Source organism: Falco cherrug, chromosome 4 (assembly GCF_023634085.1).
Source record: "Falco cherrug isolate bFalChe1 chromosome 4, bFalChe1.pri, whole genome shotgun sequence".
NCBI classification, from domain to species: Eukaryota; Metazoa; Chordata; class Aves; order Falconiformes; family Falconidae; genus Falco; species Falco cherrug.
The window spans coordinates 76,475,217-76,494,751 of NC_073700.1; the positions used below are offsets into that span (position 1 = coordinate 76,475,217).

The window sequence follows — 19,535 nt, forward strand, 5'->3', positions numbered from 1 at the left end:
TAACTGTGCACTTTCTCAGGCTACAGCCATTCTTAAATACAGCCTCAGAATTTGAGAGATTACCCTTCAATTAATTTACCTTTGTGTGCACCAAAGCAAATACAAGTAAGGGGTAGAAAATTAATCCCTGTAGTGCTGCAGGCATTTAAAAGTATTTCAGTCAATGGCTGCAATTCAGTCTCAGCTTGGTGAGTGTTTCAGCACCTGATGCATCAGCATCATCTTACTGCAGCTTCTTAATAGAACCTGGGTATGCTTCTCTAGTGGAATTAGATGCATGTAACTGCAGCTATGTCAATTACTGTATTGTGGGTGTGTAGCAAAACACACCTCCAGTTTTCTGCTTGGCATGTCTTTAGTAAGCTGCCAGTTTTCCAGACAAATGTAAAAGTCCAGAGTGTACTGTAGCAGAGAAACCACAGTGGAATGCTACAACAAAAGCATTCAGATTGGAAGCCTACAAAATATAAAACATTAATAATTATACTACAAAAAAGCTGCTCAGTAAATAATAAATAGTAATAAGCTGTATTTTTGCATCCTACACTAACTGATCTTCTGTGGAAATATAGTAATCTGTCATATTTGTTAAATATATCCAGACAATGAGACAGCTTGCTTGCCAGGTGGATTTTCTTTTTTTTTTCTTCTTTTTTTCTTTTTTTTTTTTTTTTTTAAATCTTGTAGAATGCTTGAGAGAAATCCATGGCTAGATCACCACAGTAATTGCTGAAGAGAGTGATGCAAGTCCATGTAAGTGAACTATCTGGTGCTGAGCCAATATTGTACCTTCCAGAGGCTTTAGCTAAAAGGAACTTGAAATAGACACTTGACAGAGAAATTGGAGTCTCCCACATGTTTGCTTCTCTCAGGAGTTTAGTGGATGGTGGCTTCCATGTCTGAGATCAAGAAGTACCTTTCAGTGTCATCTGTCAGGTTTATCAGGGTGCTTTGCCTTTCCAGTCCCCTGTAAGTCCATGCACTCAGTCCTCCACAACGATTACGGGCAAGTGGGACATCATTTTTCACATGCTAAAAGGACTCATTGTATGTATCTTGCTAGAAGCTGGTGCCGGCAAGCAGTTCCTGGAATGGTGAGGCAGCTCATCTGTAAATTGTTTTTGCTTCAGTTCCACAGCTGCAAGAGTGGCAAGTGCTGGATCCAGATGAGTCCAGAGAAGAGACTTTGCTAAAGGCTGGCCAGGAAGCCAAGCCACAGGCAGAGACACTGGTACATAAAATGCATTCCAGTGGTTGGCATCTGGGCCCTGCAGCTGCCAAGCACACCCAGTGTGTGGCCATGGGTGTTGGCTTCAATACTAGAACTTTTTGAGGAGGAGGCCAACAACCAGTAACCAGAGAAGACAGTGCCAAGTTACTACAGAAATTACATTCATGTGCCAATTTGCTTGCTATTTCAAAAGACAAAATTTTATCTCATAAGTATTGTTCTGAACATACCCACATGACAGTTAACAGAAATATGCTGATATTTGTTAGTGGGGGGAGGGGTAAAATACTTATATAAGTGAAACAATACTCCTTGGGGCGCTGGTTAACAAAACAAAACCATACCCATTATACTATCCCTTAATTAATGCACGAGTTTCCTTAGAGACCACAGCTCTGTTGGGGAACACAAGCCTGGTGTATTTCTTTCCAAAAGACAGTGTGGGGAGAGCTATATAAAACAAAGATAGAGGTGAAATGAAAGATATGCAACAAGGCTGAGCAAGTTTTAGCTCCAAAGACAGGCTTTGTGCACTATTAGTGTGTGAGCAGGTCAGAGCATCGTGTAAAAACAGAAGGTTGTATTAAACCTTTAGAACATAATAGACTTGAACACATGGCTTAGAGTATAGTATCTGTAATGGGATGCATGCTACACAGTTGCAAAATCTATCAGGCTGTGTATCCAGCTCTCTTCACTGGAGATTATGTCACAACAGATGATTACATTTAACAATGTGTTAGAGAATATATAAGGGGTCAATGTATAAGCAGAATCTGCCTCCCTCCTGGGAGAGCTACCTTTAAAAAATAAAAGCGCCTAGGTACTCAAAATACTTGAGCTGTGGTAGCAAAAACTTCATACAGGCTAATTTACCAATCAGATCACATGATAATTAGCCAAAGGGATTATTGTTTTAAACACAGTGCTCATTTCCCTTTGAACAAGGCTTGAGCATGTTGCTTCTGCGCTATTCTGCAGTCCCTGTCTCCCCAAGCCCAAAAGCAATGCTGGAGTGCAGTGCTTCTCTGAAGGAGGGCTCTCTAAAAATGCGAGGGTAAGATCCTGTCTCAATGCCTCTTGCAGACCTCCCACCAAATCTTCTCACTTTGCAGCATCTGCAAATTCAGTTAAGAATCTGAATGTCAATCAATGGTTTTCTCTGGCTCAGTAATCATTCACAATAATGATTTTGTTATTGAAACTTCAGCACCAGTTCTGTTGAAGATTTACAGGCCAGAATGGAATCCATCTCTCTGCCCTTTAATTATCCTGGCTCTATAGTGCTAAAAAAGCTAGGAAAAATATTAAAAGCCACTGAATTAGGCAGATATAACTTTACAATCTCTTGGGACATATTAATTGAGGAAGAGAACATGGCCAAATGAAATAAAAATTCCTAACTTTCTATCATATATGGACTTGAATAAATAAAGACAAAACAAGAAACCTCAAATTGCACCAGAAACCTGTCAACAATCTACTCCCATAATTTTTTTCTGAGATCTTGGCTTTTAAATGCCTATCTAATTCAGACTATAAATTAGTGGTGAACTCTTCAGCAGTTAAAATGGCAAGACGTAATAGTCATCCTAGTTAATAGCAATGCTTCTTTAACTCAGCCAAAGGCTGCAAAGTGAGAAACAACCACCTTAAATCCTAGTTTAACTCAATAATTATTTTGCCTCTGAACATAGCTGTTGCATATCAAATGTTTGATTTTAATCCCTTTGTTATAACAGAGAACTTACGAAATTACCATGTTCATGTCATATATAAAATATATTGTATGTGTATCACAGGAGAGTCTGTGAATTCAAATGGTAATGAGATCTTTTCTCTTTCTGTGTTACTGGACTAGACTGTGCTGTACTGGGGCTTCTTAACAGTTTGATGTCTGTGGAACAGATGGCTGAACAGAATGAGTTACTGATGCAGATGCAAAGTTGACACAGAACCAGCTCCAGGCAGTGATAACAGAGATGGATGGCTTTGGGAGGGAAAGGTCACACATCGGTGTGTCTTATCAGCACACTGTAGACCCTAAGTCCTTGACATTTCAGCTCGTTCTCAAGAAAGACGATTTCTCTTTGCTAAAACGCTCCTTTGTTTCTCTGGATACTTGCCTTTTCATGACAATTGCAGGCTGAAGAAATTTTACCATGAAGATTAGTTGTATTTTCTTGTTCTTCTGTAGAAATCCTACTTGTAAGACTTGTTACAAACAACTTAACTAGGCAAGCCTTTTAAAACTGTGTTGTTTCTCCTTTCAATAAGGCTCTCATTCCTGGTCTATCTTTGCCTTCTACTTGGCCTTTTGGGATAGCATGTCCATATCCAAATATGTAACTCCCAAATGATCCCTGTGGCCACACTGACCATCACCTTGAAATGTCCTATACATTGATGCCAATAAGAATTTTACCAAGCATCTCAGCTGTTGTTTCTTATGTTCCTCTGCTGTGTAGTTTGCTGGTTGGTCTATCATAAGGTGGGACTTACACAACATTGCATTCATAGTATTAAGTATGGCTGAGGTATTTTGGTAACTTTCCCTATGTTTTGTTTCATTAGAGTACACATACCCCATCATATGCATAAACTGGATCCATTTTGACTGCTTGAACTAAAACAATGAGTTTGTGCTCTTTTCTTATTTCCCTGAATTACAAAACTTAAATACAGGAATTGTTATTGAAGAAGGTGGGAAGCTAGCATGCAAACAGGTCTTTGTTCCCTTCTTTCCCGCTTCTTCTCATTATTACCATTAGTAATTAATAACTGTTACTGAATTTGTTACTATTGCAACTTTCTCCTTCAGTCCCCCATCTGCTATGAAGCCAGACCTCTCCCAACACATCCATAGCTGCACTGGAGCTGATGCTACAGTTTGGCTCAGCAAGAAGTGCTGGAACTCTAAGCTCCTTTCAGGGAACACAGCTGCTGAGTAGGAAAGAGCACGTTTTTCATTATGAGCTTGTAAGCAACAGCCAGGAACAAGCAAGTGCTTATGAAGAGGAAGTCAGAAGCTGTCTTGTGACAGGTTACATAAACTGAAGGTTTGTGGTTCCAATAGGCGAAGAGAAACCAGAAAAAGCTTTCTGCAGGAAAGAGTCCTCAAATTAGAGCAATATGGATTTGTCACAGACAACACTTCCCTCACTGGAGGGTGGGCTGTGCCTCTAGCTGGGATCAACCCAGAGTGGGAAACTCCCCATGGTGCTTGCTCTCCGTGGTCTCTTTGGGCCACAGTAAGTCCCTCCTGCCAGCCCAGCCACTCTTCTCCCATCTTTTTCACTCAGGACGCATTAACTCTTGCCACACTGCCACCTGGATCGGGCCCTGTGTGAAGCATTCCAGCTTGGGTGTTTTGTGATTGGGGTCCAGGTCACTCATTGTGGCCCCATCGCTCTCTGGCCCTTCTGCTCAGCATCTGCCAAAATGGTGGCAGTGATGGAGAGGGCCTGCCACTGCCCTGGCACAGGTGACACCCCAGACAGGTCCACGCTCAGTCTCCTCATGACACCGCTGGTGGTTACCCTCGCGTGGGTGAGTGACCTGGGGGTGAGGCAGCTGGGAGGGAGAAGGCCCTGTCTCACTGGGGATGGATTTTGCCCGTGATTGCTCTTGTGCGGCTCTGGAGCACTCTCCCCACAGCTGCGGGCCCTCCCCCGAGCCGGCCCCTCGCTTCATGCGGATGGCGTTTCCCTATCCCCCTCACGCAGGATCAGCTGTGTCTCGCTACGGCGACCAAAGCGCCTCTCTCCTCTCGCCTCGCTGGCGTCAGAGGCGTCAGCGGCACCTTCCCCTCGGCCCCTGCCGGTTCGGCGGGGCACGCGTGACCGTGGCGGAGGCGCGCGGCCCACGCACGGCCCCCGGCGGGACGCGGCCAGCGGTGCAGTGCGGCGCGGCGCGGCGGAGGCGGGGCAACAGCGCCACCCGCTGGCCGCCGCCCGCGCCGCCGCGGGGAGCCTGAGGCGCCAGCGGGCCGCAGCTGCCCGCGGCTCCCGCCGCCTGCCATTTTGTGTCCGGAGCTGACGCAGGCCGGGGGCACTGGTTTCTGTTCCTTTTTTCTCTTCTGTGGCCTTTGTTTTTTTCGGGCCTTGGTTTGATGGAAACACGGGCCGTGGCACGTAACAAAAGCCCTCGGGTTCATGTCTTGCCCAGGACCCGTATGGATGAAGTGCATGGCGGCTGCTGGTGAGGAACAGCCTCTTCCTCAGGGTGTTCCTCCCACAGCCGCCTTGGGCCGGGGGCTGCTCCTGGCCTGGCCAGCACTGGCCTTTCCTCAGGGTTTCACTGTTGCTGCGTTTTCATGTGAATTATCTGGGTAGCTCCTGCCACGCAGGACCACATCGTCACCTGCCTCAGTGGCCCTGTAGATAAGCCCAGCTGTCATTTGTGATAAAATTCCTCTGGCCTTTTCCCATTCCACAGATATTTTAGTTTATTTCAGCCTTGAGTTTTTTAAGTCTTGTATTTGTGTGAGAAGAAAAGCCAACTCAGAAATAAATGGAAGTGTACTTGCTCTGTGGAAAGCCTTGGGCTACACCGTTTCGGTTTCAAATATAAGTGTGACCCATGAGTAATAGAGATACTGTTCCTTCATGAGTAATAGAGATACTATTCCTTCCACCAGGCAGAGGTGGGACGAGGACTAGGCAGCAGGAGTGTGTTAAATTTTAACACACAAACAGTAAGTTATTCTTACGGCTTTACTATGAGTATGTCCCATTTTACAGATGGAAATAGTGGCATAAAATTGCTTACCTTATGTCACATGGAGACTAAATGACAGACTTTGTATTTCATGCATTTGCCTACCTCATGAAAAGAGAGTTTTTCCTATTAGGTAGATGTTCAGTGTAAAGACATATCAATAAAAAGAATCATATTTTTTACTCATATCATATACTGTTACAGAGATAGGCTCAAATCTCAAAGTGGATAGCTGAAGTTAAAGAGATGCTGATGACAAGACTGTCAGAGTTGGTAATCACAAGGGCCTCTGAAGAGGAAAGACATGCTCTTTTTATATATGTCAACAATTAATTACTTATAGATTATATATAGTGAGAAAAGGAAAATCTTTCATTTTGATAGACACATTCCTTGCATAGGCAAAGGAGGGCAGTAAAGCTACTTAATCTTTGTCTTTGATATCTAGGGACGGGTGTATGGCATCAGCAGGAGTTGGCAGAACTGCAAGGAAGACACAACCACCGAAGTAATTTTCATCTTTGCCTCTAAGAGGTGGTTGGAATCTCCTCTGATGCTGAGCATCTGGGAGATGTCCTCTGTGGATGCTTTCCACATATTTCCATAGACTGGAATATCCAGCCTATCCCAGTACTCACTTTTAGTGATGCTTTGTTTTTTGGTGTGCCCCCACCCCCATCATCCGTCCCCCCGCCCCTGCCGAGGTATAGCTTGAATCTTTCCTATATTATGTTTTTACTGCTACTCCGTGCCCACCTTGGGCCTGGAGAACATTTTACCTTCCTTTTTATCAGCTTCTTCACAGCAACCTTTCTTTTCTGTTAGAAGACAGCATGTCCTTCTCCACATTCCCTTTTCTAGAGAATCTCTGTTTTTTCTGTCTTACCTCATAAATCCTACAGTCTCTGCCCTGGTGGCACATCTTGTCTTCAGCCCAGAAAGTATTCCTGTAGGAAATACAATCCCCTTCAGACCCAGAGCTGAGAGACTTTGCACACCCCTGTGCACACCTTTTCTGTGGCTCAATCAGCTGGTACGATTGCTAGTCTGCATGCCAACAGCTGACCTTGTCCTTCCCTTCCCTTCCCTTCCCTTCCCTTCCCTTCCCTTCCCTTCCCTTCCCTTCCCTTCCCTTCCCTTCCCTTCCCTTCCCTTCCCTTCCCTTCCCTTCCCTTCCCTTCCCTTCCCTTCCCTTCCCTTCCCTTCCCTTCCCTTCCCTTCCCTTCCCTTCCCTTCCCTTCCCTTCCTTTCTTGTGTGTTTTTTTGTTCGATTGAGCTTCTTTGCCTTGAGCATCATGGATCTCCAATATCTGCCTCTTGTCCCATCATCTACTGATATCTGTTTCTTAGTTCTTGTTCCCTCTTGCCTAGTCTGGTCCCTGCCATGGTTCCTATCCTAAATCTTAGCAGCCACGCTCTTGTCTGTTTCCCCTAAGATCTACTTAGTGGAAATTTTCCTTTCCTACCAGTTGTGAAGCCCACTCCATGTTCCATACTTCTAGCTCTGATTTTAGACAGAAGGATCCTCAGTACTCTTGCCTTCCACTCCTAAACTGATTTTGCAGGCCTTGCACTCCTCCAGGAGAGGATCCCTCCATTTCTGTTCCTACACAGGAGTTCACAGTCCACAAATGCCGCTTGGGCACAGCAGAACCCTGGCCGTGCCATCAGCACACTGGAGGGAACAGCTGAGATAGCATCGCGTTGGTTTGTGAAAGTCAAACAGCTTCTTGGGCCTCCCTGCCTCTTCTCTTTCCTGCAGAGCTGGCTTTGACTCCTGTACAACCAGGTTGTCTCAGGTTGTCTCCTCCAGGTTTCTAGACAGCACTGACAGTGCAGGGCTGAGCTTGTAGCGTTGGCTTGGCCCTTTGCAGCCCAGACCTGCAGCTTCTGGGGCTGTCCTCTCTGTATAGGCTCGGCTGTTAAAAGCTAAGTTTGCATGTGCCCATACATGAAAGGTCTTTTCAGGCCTTGCAGCTTGATAAAACTAGCCTTCTGCAGACAACTTCCCCCCTCACATCTACCTTTTTTTCTCCTACTAGGGTAAGCCCTTTGTAAAACAGCATTCCAAAAATTTCCTGAGTGTGCTGGAAAAAGCTGGTACAGTTGTTTAGCATGGGCTATACAACATATTTTTTTCTTGACCTCACACTTGGAAGCTACTGAGCCCTTTGGCTTTAATTAACACAAAACACGTCTGAGGCAGATATTTGGCATGGAAGAGCTTTCAAAATACAAAGATTAACAAAGTTATGAGCCATGAAAAAAATGGTCTTACAAAGTAGCAGAAAATAGGAAATAATTGTAAAAAGAAATTCTGTCAGCCTTTGTGTGTGATATGTATCATCAAATACAGTTCCACACTGTGCAATTAAGGATGTTATCAAACATCTGTGTTTATTAACGAGCTACTGCTGATAAAAATACAATTTTATCCTAAACAGCCTGATACATACAAATAATAAAATCCATATTTCTGTAAACTCACACAGGCATATAGTGCGGTGTCACTGTGCCAGATCCCAAGGGTTATTAATAAATGTACATGTGCTGTGGGCAAAAGGGTCTCAACTTGGGGAGTTTCACGTAATTTATTGCCAATTAACATAAACATTTAATTACTGATTTGGGTATTGAGAAACCAAGAAGACAAACAACTAAGCAAATACTAGGGGAAATGCCTTTCTTCCCCTTTCAATTTCAGTCCAGCACCGCTCCTTCCCCCTTCCTAGCTGCAACTCCCCTTGTTTTCACTTCTGCTCAGTCCTTCCCAATTCCCCTGCCAAGGTGACAGGCCTGGAGCGGAGGAGGTTGGTCTCAGTGTGTAGCGGTTTAGTTTTATTGCTCCTTGCTTCTGATTCTTTTCTTCTGCTTCTCCACTGCTCCTTGCTTCTTGTTTTCTCTGCCCCACCATGGGTTGCCAGTGACTGCAGTCCCTCAGGGATATCCCAGCCCTGAGGAAGGTCGCCCCTTTCTAGAAGTGTGTATCTTGCCATGCCTCAACAATTTCCCCTTTCATGTATCTCCAACAGCACCTCCTGCAACATTTTTCCTGCCCATCACAGCTGTGCCCAATGTGCCACCCGGTACAGTTCAGCACATAAAAATACTTGCAGTTCTTAGATGTGACTGACTGACATGAAGACTGAAGTCTTCAATTGCCTTGAAGACATGGAAATTTTTTTGCTGTAAGTCTCCATTTGGAAGGGTAAATACTTTAGTCATTGATAAAGTACACAGCGATATCCTGGGGACTAACTAGAACAAATTATGAGTTATCATGAAAACTGATCCTATAGCACCCCGTCCGAAATACAAGTATACTGTTAGAAACAAAGTGGATACAGGTTAAAATAAAGTATGTATTCTTGCCAAGGTAAGTATGTTTTGGCTAGAGTTAAAAAGAAGTCTGGATTATATAATAAAACTCCTTTTCCATATTTACAACTAAAAGAAGAGCTGCATTAGAGCAGACTAAAAGAAGAGCTGCACTAGAGCAGAATGGTCCACTGCTTTATTCTTTCTGTCAATTTGCTTTTACAAATCTGTTGAGATGTCACTTATTTTTTCCCTGTCTCCTTGCCTGACACGAAGAGCAAAAAGGACTTGTGGGATGATGAAAGAGCCGTCCTGCAGACCTCTTTCAGGCAGTTAATTGCATTGAACTCCTTGGGCTTTCATGAATTATATGCACAAAGTGCAAAGTGCAACACTTTGTACCCCCCAGACAGTGGCAACTTCTTGATATTGGTGCTTTGCACCAATATTTTTTTCCTTTTTTGGAACATTAATTGTGTCTAAATGTACTAGGCAGTTTTATACGCTTGAGGAAGGCAATGCAATCAATGACCACTTTAGGCATTCAAATTGTATTTGTGAGGATCGAAGCTGATAAATCTGTCACTGAAGGGAATTAAGTGGATTCATAAGGAAAAGAATGACCAAACTGGATACATTTTATATAAAGCAGAAGCAGACCCACCACAAAAGTAAAAAGTCAATTTTTATGGATATAAAATGCCAATTGGTGTGTGCTTTTGTGGTACAGCAGAAAAATAGTGATATCTTTAGTAATCACATATTCAGAAATGCCCTGAGAAGGTAAAAGACCAGCGCTTCTGTCTGCTCACAAGATATACTGCCTGGCTATTAATACAGGCCTATATACAAACACATCACATCATTCAAGCATGTAAGTAACGACAGAAACAAATGCTACTTTGCGACTGAATGGACTTCTATGATACCCTTGTGCCAAATGACACCAGATACAATAGAGCATGAAGAAATGTTACATGATACATGTTTTCTAAAATACATTCTTTGTTCTTACATTACTTATAAAAGAGTATGAAAACTGTGGTGAGACAACCTTCACTACAAGCAATGGCAAAAAAGCTAGCAAGGTATTTGGGTTCTTAAAAGAGATGGTATTTAAAGGTATTTAAAGAGAAAATTTTCAAAATATTAGTTTTGTAGAATGCTTTTTTTTTTTTTTTTAAATGATTTCTCATGTTGTTATCAACCAATGAACTTTGAGTAGTAGTGACCAGTCTACAGGACTAACTGCACCATCATTTCAGTTTGACTGACTGTCCAAACAGCAGTTATGACAGTAGAGAGACAAGTCTGCATGGGACAGAAAGACTAACATAGTAAGGAAGGAAATTCAATGGACAGCCTGAGGCTGTCATTTTCAATTGTTGACCAAAAATACCCCAAACCAAAAGACAGTTAAAGGATAATTCTGCCTGAAAAAAACTTGTAGCTGAGAAACTGCAATACCTATTGTTTTAATGACAGACGTTGTATGTTGTATGCCGTGGGACCAGCAATGGAAAACCCAAGGTAAAAAGACACTCTTTCTATGTTTGGGCCATTTTTCAATAGGCATGAGGGAACAGGCTGCACTGGTATCCTAAAGTTTTCATTGCTGCCATAGTCTACGTAGATCAACTTATCCTCAGCTCTCCCATGCAAAGGAAGCAAAAGGTCTTGAACAGCCTGTTCCTTCCAGATATTTCCACTCTGCCAGAGGGAATTCAGTTCTTGTTCTGAAAGTGAACTAAAAAGCTGATTTATTTTTTCTTTGTGAACAAATCTGTTCAGGCCACTGTCTTTCGTCAGATAGAAAAGAGCCAGAGGCTGCCTGGAACGATGCAGGATTCCATAGAGCTTTTTGAAAGACTCACTTAAGCGTCTAACAAAAGCTTCCATTTTCCTTGAATCTTCATTTAGTTTTAATCTGTTTTGGGGCCAGAACAACAAGGAGGCTAGGAAGAAAGGCTCTACACAATGTGAGGTTGGTTCCACTTCGTGTAGAATGCTTTGAAGCAGACTTGTCATCACCTTAGAAGGATATAACTTAGCGGATTTAGGTTTAATGCAGTTCAGAACTATATTTGCCAAAATAAAATTCTGTTTATCTTTCAGAGTTGCTTGTGCATCCTCATCACGCAAAAATGCATATGCTTCTACTATTTCTTCTATTTCTCTGTCAGCATTTCTGTGGAGGTATTCCAAAATGCCAGAAAATGAGCCTCCTTTGGAAGTGTCCACAGCGTCCCTGTATGCTTCTATATATTGAGACATGGACCACTTTAAGACCTGTTTACTTTTCAGTTGTTCAAAACTGAAATCACAAAATACATCTTTGTATTTGGTAAAATATCCTTGAACCTTCTCATACAATTTAGCTTCTACTATTGCTTTTTCATTGGTCTGTGATTTGAAAAACATAAAGTAGTCATCAAAAAAGTCAAATGCCTTTTTCAACCGTGATCGCAAACTGCATAAAAAGCTGGAATAATGTTCAATAACCTTGAGCATTTCCCTGTCTGTGTTAGTGTTATCTACCTTCAAAACACCATATCCTGACAGATACTTTGTCATATTTTTTCTACACTGTAAGACTTCTTTGCTGAAAAAAGGAACAAGCCAAAGGACATCGATAACATAAAAATAAGTTTCTATCTCTCCCTGATAACCAGCAGTATTGTACATTTGAAAATGTCTTTTAAGCCTTTGATGATGCAAATATTGTTCATTGTCTGCATTTTCAGCTTGCTGCTGAGATTCTCTGAATGCCTGTGAAGCATTCTCAGCAAACTCCAGCAAGTATCGCAGTTCCTCAGCTGTCAGGACTGCACTCTTTGCTTTGCACTCTACATAGTGTCTTAGCTTACTTTTAAAGACTTGACCTAGTGTATCTGATATGTATGAATTGTGTTGTGCTCTTTGTTTGGCTGCTTTGGCCCAGTATAATGCAGAGTCAAATTTCCTTTCTTTAATGTAGAAGTATCTTGCTAAGGCTTGGCAAATGTAAGCATTTTGCTCAAATCTAGCAGATGCTTGTTTTAACACATCTTCCACGTTATCACGCTTCTCTTCCTTATGAATGGCTTCAATTAAGGGGGAAAACAATGTGTCTGACTCATCGCCATGTTCCTTGCGCTGTCTAGTAATCAGCAGGGTTTGTATATCACGAATAAGTTTTTCTTGCTTCAGTGGAGTCTGATAGAATACATCTTCTTTCAATAACCTCAATGCAATTTCACTTTTAGGCAAGTCATAGGTTAGTTTCAAGATTTTTAGGCAGTGAGATGCTATCAATGGGTGAATGATACGAAGACCTTTGTATCTCATTTTTTCGTATACCTTGTCATATATGAGAATATTGGAACAAATTCCCATCTTTTCTATCAATCTATCTTTACTGCAGCCAATCTCTTGAGAACTAATTCCTAAGAATTCTTCACACAGTGATATTGAAACTGTAGATGTTCTTACATATGAGTTTAACAGCGTTAGATAGCAAACAAGTTGTGCTGGTTTAGAGGCAGTATTCAAGTTATGCAAGGTATTTTTTACCACTTTTTCTATGTATTGTGCATCAAAGTTTTTCTTCATAATCATAAATGCATAGAAACTGTCAAAATTTGAATGTGTCTTTTCAATATATTTTAGTTTCTGATCAAAGGCCCTTTTCTCCTTATCAGAAAGTATATGTTTTAAAGAAACACTGTTCAACAGATTGATTGTTGAACCTTCATCAGGATTCTGAGATCTCATACAGTTCAGAATGATCACTAAAGGAGTTACGTACCGAATGCATTTTTCTGTTATAGCCGCCTGAATTTCTTTCTGCAGAAAATAGACATTTTCTTGATCTTCAAAATCATCCACAAGAAGTAACACTGGTAAATAGCCTGTGTTATCATTTGCTCCACAGGTGAGTAAAGTTGTCACCTGTTTTCCAAAATCACTTGATTTGTTTTTCAGAACAGCACATCTGAATTGCTTCCGGAGATCCCAAAGGATATGCATAGCTAATGTTGTCCCACCACAGCCTGGGTGATGGTAAAGGTTGATAATTTTTACAGGGGATTCATTAACACTGTTAGATGAAGACACAATTAGTTGTTCAAGCTTTTCATAGCTGTCCCTTCTGACAAAATCTGAAGTATACTTTTCAGAAGAAAAATAGAAATTCCACCATGATGCTTTACCACCTCTATAAAATTCTTCTTCGTGCTTTTGCAGGAATTTCTGAAATTTATCTGCATCCTTCTCTATTCCTGTGTCTTTGCATTCATTTTCACAAAGTATTTCCAGTGCTGCCATGGAGTCTTCTTTCTTCTTTAGAAGAACGGTAGAATGACCAACAGAGGGCAGAAGTCTTTCAGAAGACTGTGTCACTGATTTTAATTTTACAATGGTACCATTTACCATTTCCAGGGTTAAATTAGAAACACATTTATTTGAAAGTGCTTCCTCACTAATGCCTCTAGCATTCAGAAGATCTTTCCATCTCTGATACGTACTTGCACCGATGCAAATGCAGGCCATGTATTCTAGTCCCTTTAATTCTTGGTAAAATGTCATAAAAGTCTCAGTAAGGGGATCTGCTGAATCTTCCACTATCGAAAGCAAAAGAAACACTATTAAAAACTTTCCACTCTGCTTTACATCTTTGTGTGAAAGAAATGAAATCATCTTTCTGACACCAGCAGCTCTGTCTCGTTGCCATGAAGTGGGATCTAATGGTAGGCTGTTACTGCCTTTGAAGTCTGATCTACCATTGCAGAAAATCCAGCTGGTCTCCTCATGCAGTTTCAGCTTTTTAGCTTGTTCAGCAACTGAACCCACCTTGTTTTCATAATAATCTGGGAAGTGACATTCAGCATTTCTATTTTTTTTGTAAGTCTTGAACACACCGTTCATTTCAGATTCAAAATCAAAGTCAAGCACAGCAAACCATTTTATTTCCTGCAAAAAGTCTAAATGTGAAGTTTGATTTGGATGGCACTTGTTTGTTACCAAAATGTAGTAGTCGTAGTAAGAGCTATCTAGTGAGTCCCAGTTACCTGTGAGCAGACTAACTAGCTTTAGTCCTTCATTCATTGGCTTTGTTAGCTTTAAGTTATAGTCTTCCTCTGCTTTTTTACGAGAATCTGCTAAAGTTGTCAAGGTACCTTTAAAAGTTTCAAATTCTTTTGTGTTTTGAATATTTCTGGAACTAGCTCCATCCCGGATGTAGACAGCTTTTTTCCAAGTGTCACTCTTAAAGACATATGTGTTGGTACAGAAATATTTTGCATTACAGATGTCATGTCTGGGAACCACATCTACTTCAATGACAAACAAATGTGATGAAGCTCCATTTTGTGATAATACTTCCACAAATCTAGGTTTTCTAATGCAAGCTTTTGCAATGGTGATGTATTCCTTATGAAAGTACTTTCCGATATTTTTATCCAAATGGTCAACATATTCTTCTTTCTTGGTAACATTTATTCCTTCAATTTTTCCATGTGGATTGTCATGTACTCCAAAATGAATGGTGCCATTTGTGCGGGAGTTCATGCAGGCTGCAGCAAACCTAAAGACTTCATTGCTAAATTTCATCATGGGATCCTCGTTTGCATTCTGCGTGTTGGTAAACAATTTGAATTCATGTGCTGGATCAATGAGGTTGAATGGCCCTGTTTCAGGGACATTAATAATATTGTACTGTGTATATCGAGTGCCATCACTGAAATTATCAAAAGGATATGGCATACACATCTTTCCATCTGGGTGCTGGCTGCTTGACATTGGCTTCTCTGACACATTCTCTTTGTCGTCTGACTTCTCTGGGTTTTTGTCTTCTATGGGCTCCATCTTAGAATCCTGCAGTATACCACAATTAGATGACCCATATTCTTTCTCGCACTCTTTCTTTGCAATTTCTCCATCTTCTCCTTCTCCATCAAGACTCTGTTCAGTGCCTTCTTGTTCCACAGCCTGGTTTGAACCTTTAGGTAGTATGCCACGCTCTTTCAGGAAATAAATTATTTGAAGAGCAGGCCCATGAGGTATGCCCATTTCCACAAAATCTGCTTTAGATACCAGTTTCAAAGTAGAACCAGTCACATCTTGATTAAACAGGACTTCTGCATATTTCTGGTCAATCTTAACAACTTCAATTGCCCATTGTTTGACTTCCTCTTTTGTCCACTCTTCAATATGTTGATATGAATATGATTTCTCATTTTCTTCAGTGTTTGAGTTTTCCATGCTTTAAGGAAAAAATCACAAAATTACTAAACAAGTAATTTATAATATCCTATTAAATGAATGATAGTTATTTCCTTGCTATTATCAACCATTAATTTCTTCATTAGTGCAATCTGTCACATGGAATACAACAGTTCAATTATGGGACATCGTGGGAATGTGAAGTAAGTTCATATATAAGGCATTAGCAACTTATAAGAGACATTTATTACAGAATGATTTTATTTGAATCCTGTGTTTAAATCACTCTGTAGCTGACAATACACAAAAATTGTGACTGATACCGATTTGTGGTCATTTGGACACCTATTTTTGGCTGTATGGGCCATTCAATAATAAGTTTTAAAAAAATCATAAAAACATAGAACCATAGAATATCCTGAGTTGGAGGGGACCCAGAAGGATCACTGAGTCCAACTCCTGACTTCTGCACGGGACAACCTAAAAGTTAAACCATATATCTAAAAGCATTGTCCAAACACTTCTTGAACACTGACAGGCTTCGTGCTATGACCACCTCCCTGGGGACCTTGTTCCAGTGCCTGACCACCCCCTCAATGATGAACTTCTTCCTAATATCCCATCTTCCCCTGATGCAGCTTTAAGCCATTCCCTCATGTCCTATCACTGGACACCAGCTAGAAGAGATCAGCACCTCCCTCTCTGCTCCCCCTCATGAGGAATTTGTAGACCGCAGTGAGGTCACCTCTTAGTCTCCTCTTTTCTAAGCTGAATAAACCTGGTAACCTCAGCTGCTCCTCATAAGTCATGTCCTCTAGCCCTTTCACTATCTTTGTTTCCCTCCTTTGGACATATTCTAATATTTTCAAATTCTTATATTTTGGAGCCCCAAAATGCACATGATACTCAAGGTGAGGCCACACCAATGCTGAGTAGTGTGAGGCAATCACTTCTTTTGATAAGTTCGCTATACTGTGCCTAATAGACCCCAGGATATGGCTGGCCCTTTTGGCCACCAGGGCACATTGTTGACTCTTATTTCACTTACCATCAACCAAAATCCCCAGATCCTGTTCTGCAGGGCTACACTCCAGCCTCTTGGCCTCCAATCTACACATGCATCCAGGATTACACTGTCCCAGGCACACAATCCAGCATTTGTCCTCATTAAATTTCAGACATTTGGTGACTGCCCACCACTCTAATCTGTGAAGATCTCTCTATAAGGCCTCTCAATCAATGGCTCGTCTTAATTTAGTAACATAGGCAAACTTGCTTAGTGTGCACTCCACTCCTGCGTCCAAGTCATTGATAAAAACATTGAAGAGAACTGGCCCTAAAATTGACCCCTGGAGAACACCACTAGTGACTGGCCACCAGCCAGATGTTACTAAATTTACTACCATGCTTTGAGTCCAACCCTTCAGCCAATTGTTCACCCATCTTGTTGTGTACATGTCACAAATGGCTCTCATTAAGTTCCCAGTTTGGTGAAGAAAAAAAATTAAATGCACATGGAAATCCCACCTTTTTTTTTTCACCCTTAGATATGGTTAGGTACAGAATTTGCTTGAATAACACTGCAAAGACATTGGGGTGGAGAGATACTGCTGTGATTACTTAGCTGTTGCTATTGAAAATGAAAAGAAAGTATTTTCCATATTACCTTTTCAGCATCTTTTGTGTTCACTAAGGTTTCTCAGATTAAATCAAAGCAAGTAGTTCAGTAGCCTTTGTGGGGAGAAGTGACATGAAGAAGAGCATCTTTCAATCCACTTGATCTTACTAAATGTGGACTTTCTGCAAAAAAATTCAAAGAAAGAAACATGATAAAATAAAATCATTCCCATTAAAAGTGTCTAATTTCACTTTATCCTTTCACTTCCTTTGGGAGAATTGTATTAATATGAAATTTTTACTTTATGGAATTGCCCCCAGCTACAGTTGTTGCATTAGTGGTCATGGTCTCCACCATGCACGTTTTCTTGAATATTCACAGCTGAGTGTTCCTGGGAAAAAATTACTCCTTAGATTTTTTTAGTGAAATTTTGTTTTCTGAAAGAACATTCGGTTATCTAAGCCACCCTAGTGACATGCTTTCCTCAATTTATTATTCATTTTCCTAAACTGTAAATGTTAATGAGAAGCAACAGTAAAGATTTCTTGTAGGTAGTGCAGGAAAACAGCTGCCCTACCTTTGGCCAAGCTGCCTCCTGAATTAAATAAGGAATCAGAAGAGCAGAGAAAAAAGCGGGTCTGTGGGCTATGGAAGCCTGCAGTTGTGTTTTCTTTTAACAGACTCTCCCTTTTGTTCTCAGAAAAAGAAAAACTAACTTCTAGTTCTTTAAAATGCCACTATGGGAAGCACATGCTGTCAAAAAATTGAGGTTGCAGGGGGAAAGAAGCTCAATGTTTTTATTCCGTGACTGAAGTAGCTATCATATTCACCAGTAACTCCACCCAGGGTGTCTAAAAGCTGAGAAAAGAAACTGAAACTAAAGCATTTCTGCTCAAGACAGTGTTCAACCCAGGAATATAAGACTATGATTTTAATTCCCTCCAAACATACTTTCTAATAGAGGTACAATTTACTTCTAACATAAAAGCAAACACGTTTATGTCCTTAAAACAGTTACTCCATGTTTTAGTGTTTGGAACCCCTAATGAGAGAAAGCTCCAGAATGCGATACTTTCATTTCCTAGACATGATGCAGTGTTTCTATGTTTCCTGTTACTGGCTAGCCAATGATTCTGACCAACTGAAATACTCTATAAACATGTCCTTTTCCAACATGGAACAAGTCTATCATATTATTTCTGCAGAATAATTACTCTGAGGACATAATCCTTGGGATTATTTCACTGTAAACTCATAACAGCCACTTTCCATGTGCAGATGTTTAACAGATTTGGAATAGTTTATTAGATTATAGATAATCCTATATATAAAATTAATGTCTTAAAAAAAAAAAAAGAGAAAAGAAAAATAAGAAATTATATCAGACTAAGCCATCAGGGCTGCATAAAATGTTCCAGCCCAGAAATAATATGCATGTACTTACTGTAATTGTTCTGTTCTGCGGATTTTTTCCTATAGTTGTTCAATACATATATTTTGTTTAAGCAGGAAACACAACAGCTGAAATTCAGCTGAACTTCTCTTCTAAAGTATGGGAGGAAAAAAACACCAAATTAGTTTATAAACTTCTAATAGAAGTCTAGAGTCAGAAATAGTAGGAAGGAAAGAGCATTGATGATCAGTTTTTCCCAGTGGCAAATACCCATCTCCAGAAGAGAGAAATAACAGTGCCTGATGGAGAATAATTATTATTTCTTACCTTTTCCTTGCATGCTTTCATTTACCCTTCCAACAAGTGTCTAAATGCTGTGGAGTGGGCGAGTCAGAAGCTGGGTGTTGCAGAGAAATGGCACGCAGGAAATAGATGCACAGTGTTTGGGAGGTTCTACTGCTCTCATCCACTTTCGCTTTCTCTTTTACCAACAAAGTTGTTCCTGGTCTGCCTCTTCCTAACCTCCTGTTTGGGAAATCATTGTTCTCTTAGGAAATTAATGTATGAATTCTGTCCTAGGATGTCTTAATTAAAACACACATTAAAACATAGTCTTGATCTGCTATACAGAAACTTGAGAAATTAGGAAACACCATCTGAGCAATACTTAGCTAATAAAATGCTATTAATTGGACATATAGTCTTAAATGAGCAGAATTTTCCTGAAATGAGGGGGAAAAAAGGGAAATAATACAAGAGGTGTTTTTGAGAAAGCTGAATATTCTTCAATATAGCCACTTTCAAATAATCAATCTTACTGATTTGCTCCTCATCTTGGTTGCTTGATTTCCCACACTGCAAATACATGAGTTTATTCCTGGTCTCCTTTGGAGCAAGCAACTAATTTGATTTGAAGTGTAGGTTGGGTATAGTTCTGTGGGTAGCTTACTCCAGAAATATTTTCCCTTAGGCAGTGTGCTTGCATTGCACTGTGCAGTCCTCCAGTGCCCAGTGAACAAGCTTCATGTTGTAATACCCTGCTGTTGACTGCTTTT

At 40.8% G+C, this 19,535-nt stretch overlaps 1 protein-coding gene across 2 annotated transcripts; it reads right to left on the reverse strand.

The window, feature by feature from the left end:
* Positions 1-8,316: 8,316 nt before the first annotated feature.
* On the reverse strand, positions 8,317-18,937 carry SAMD9L (sterile alpha motif domain containing 9 like). 2 transcript variants are annotated; one of them, XM_014277049.3, is made up of 4 exons: positions 18,808-18,937; positions 18,532-18,632; positions 17,136-17,269; positions 8,317-15,509 (listed from the first exon to the last, which is right to left on the reverse strand). In XM_014277049.3, the coding sequence occupies exons 3-4, from the start codon at positions 17,144-17,146 to the stop codon at positions 10,736-10,738; spliced, it is 4,785 nt and encodes a 1,594-aa protein (XP_014132524.2). In that variant the 5' UTR covers positions 17,147-17,269; positions 18,532-18,632; positions 18,808-18,937; the 3' UTR covers positions 8,317-10,735. The 2 variants fall into 2 exon arrangements, with proteins under 2 accessions (XP_014132524.2, XP_005432234.3); XM_005432177.4 differs by lacking the exon at positions 18,532-18,632.
* Positions 18,938-19,535: the final 598 nt, after the last annotated feature.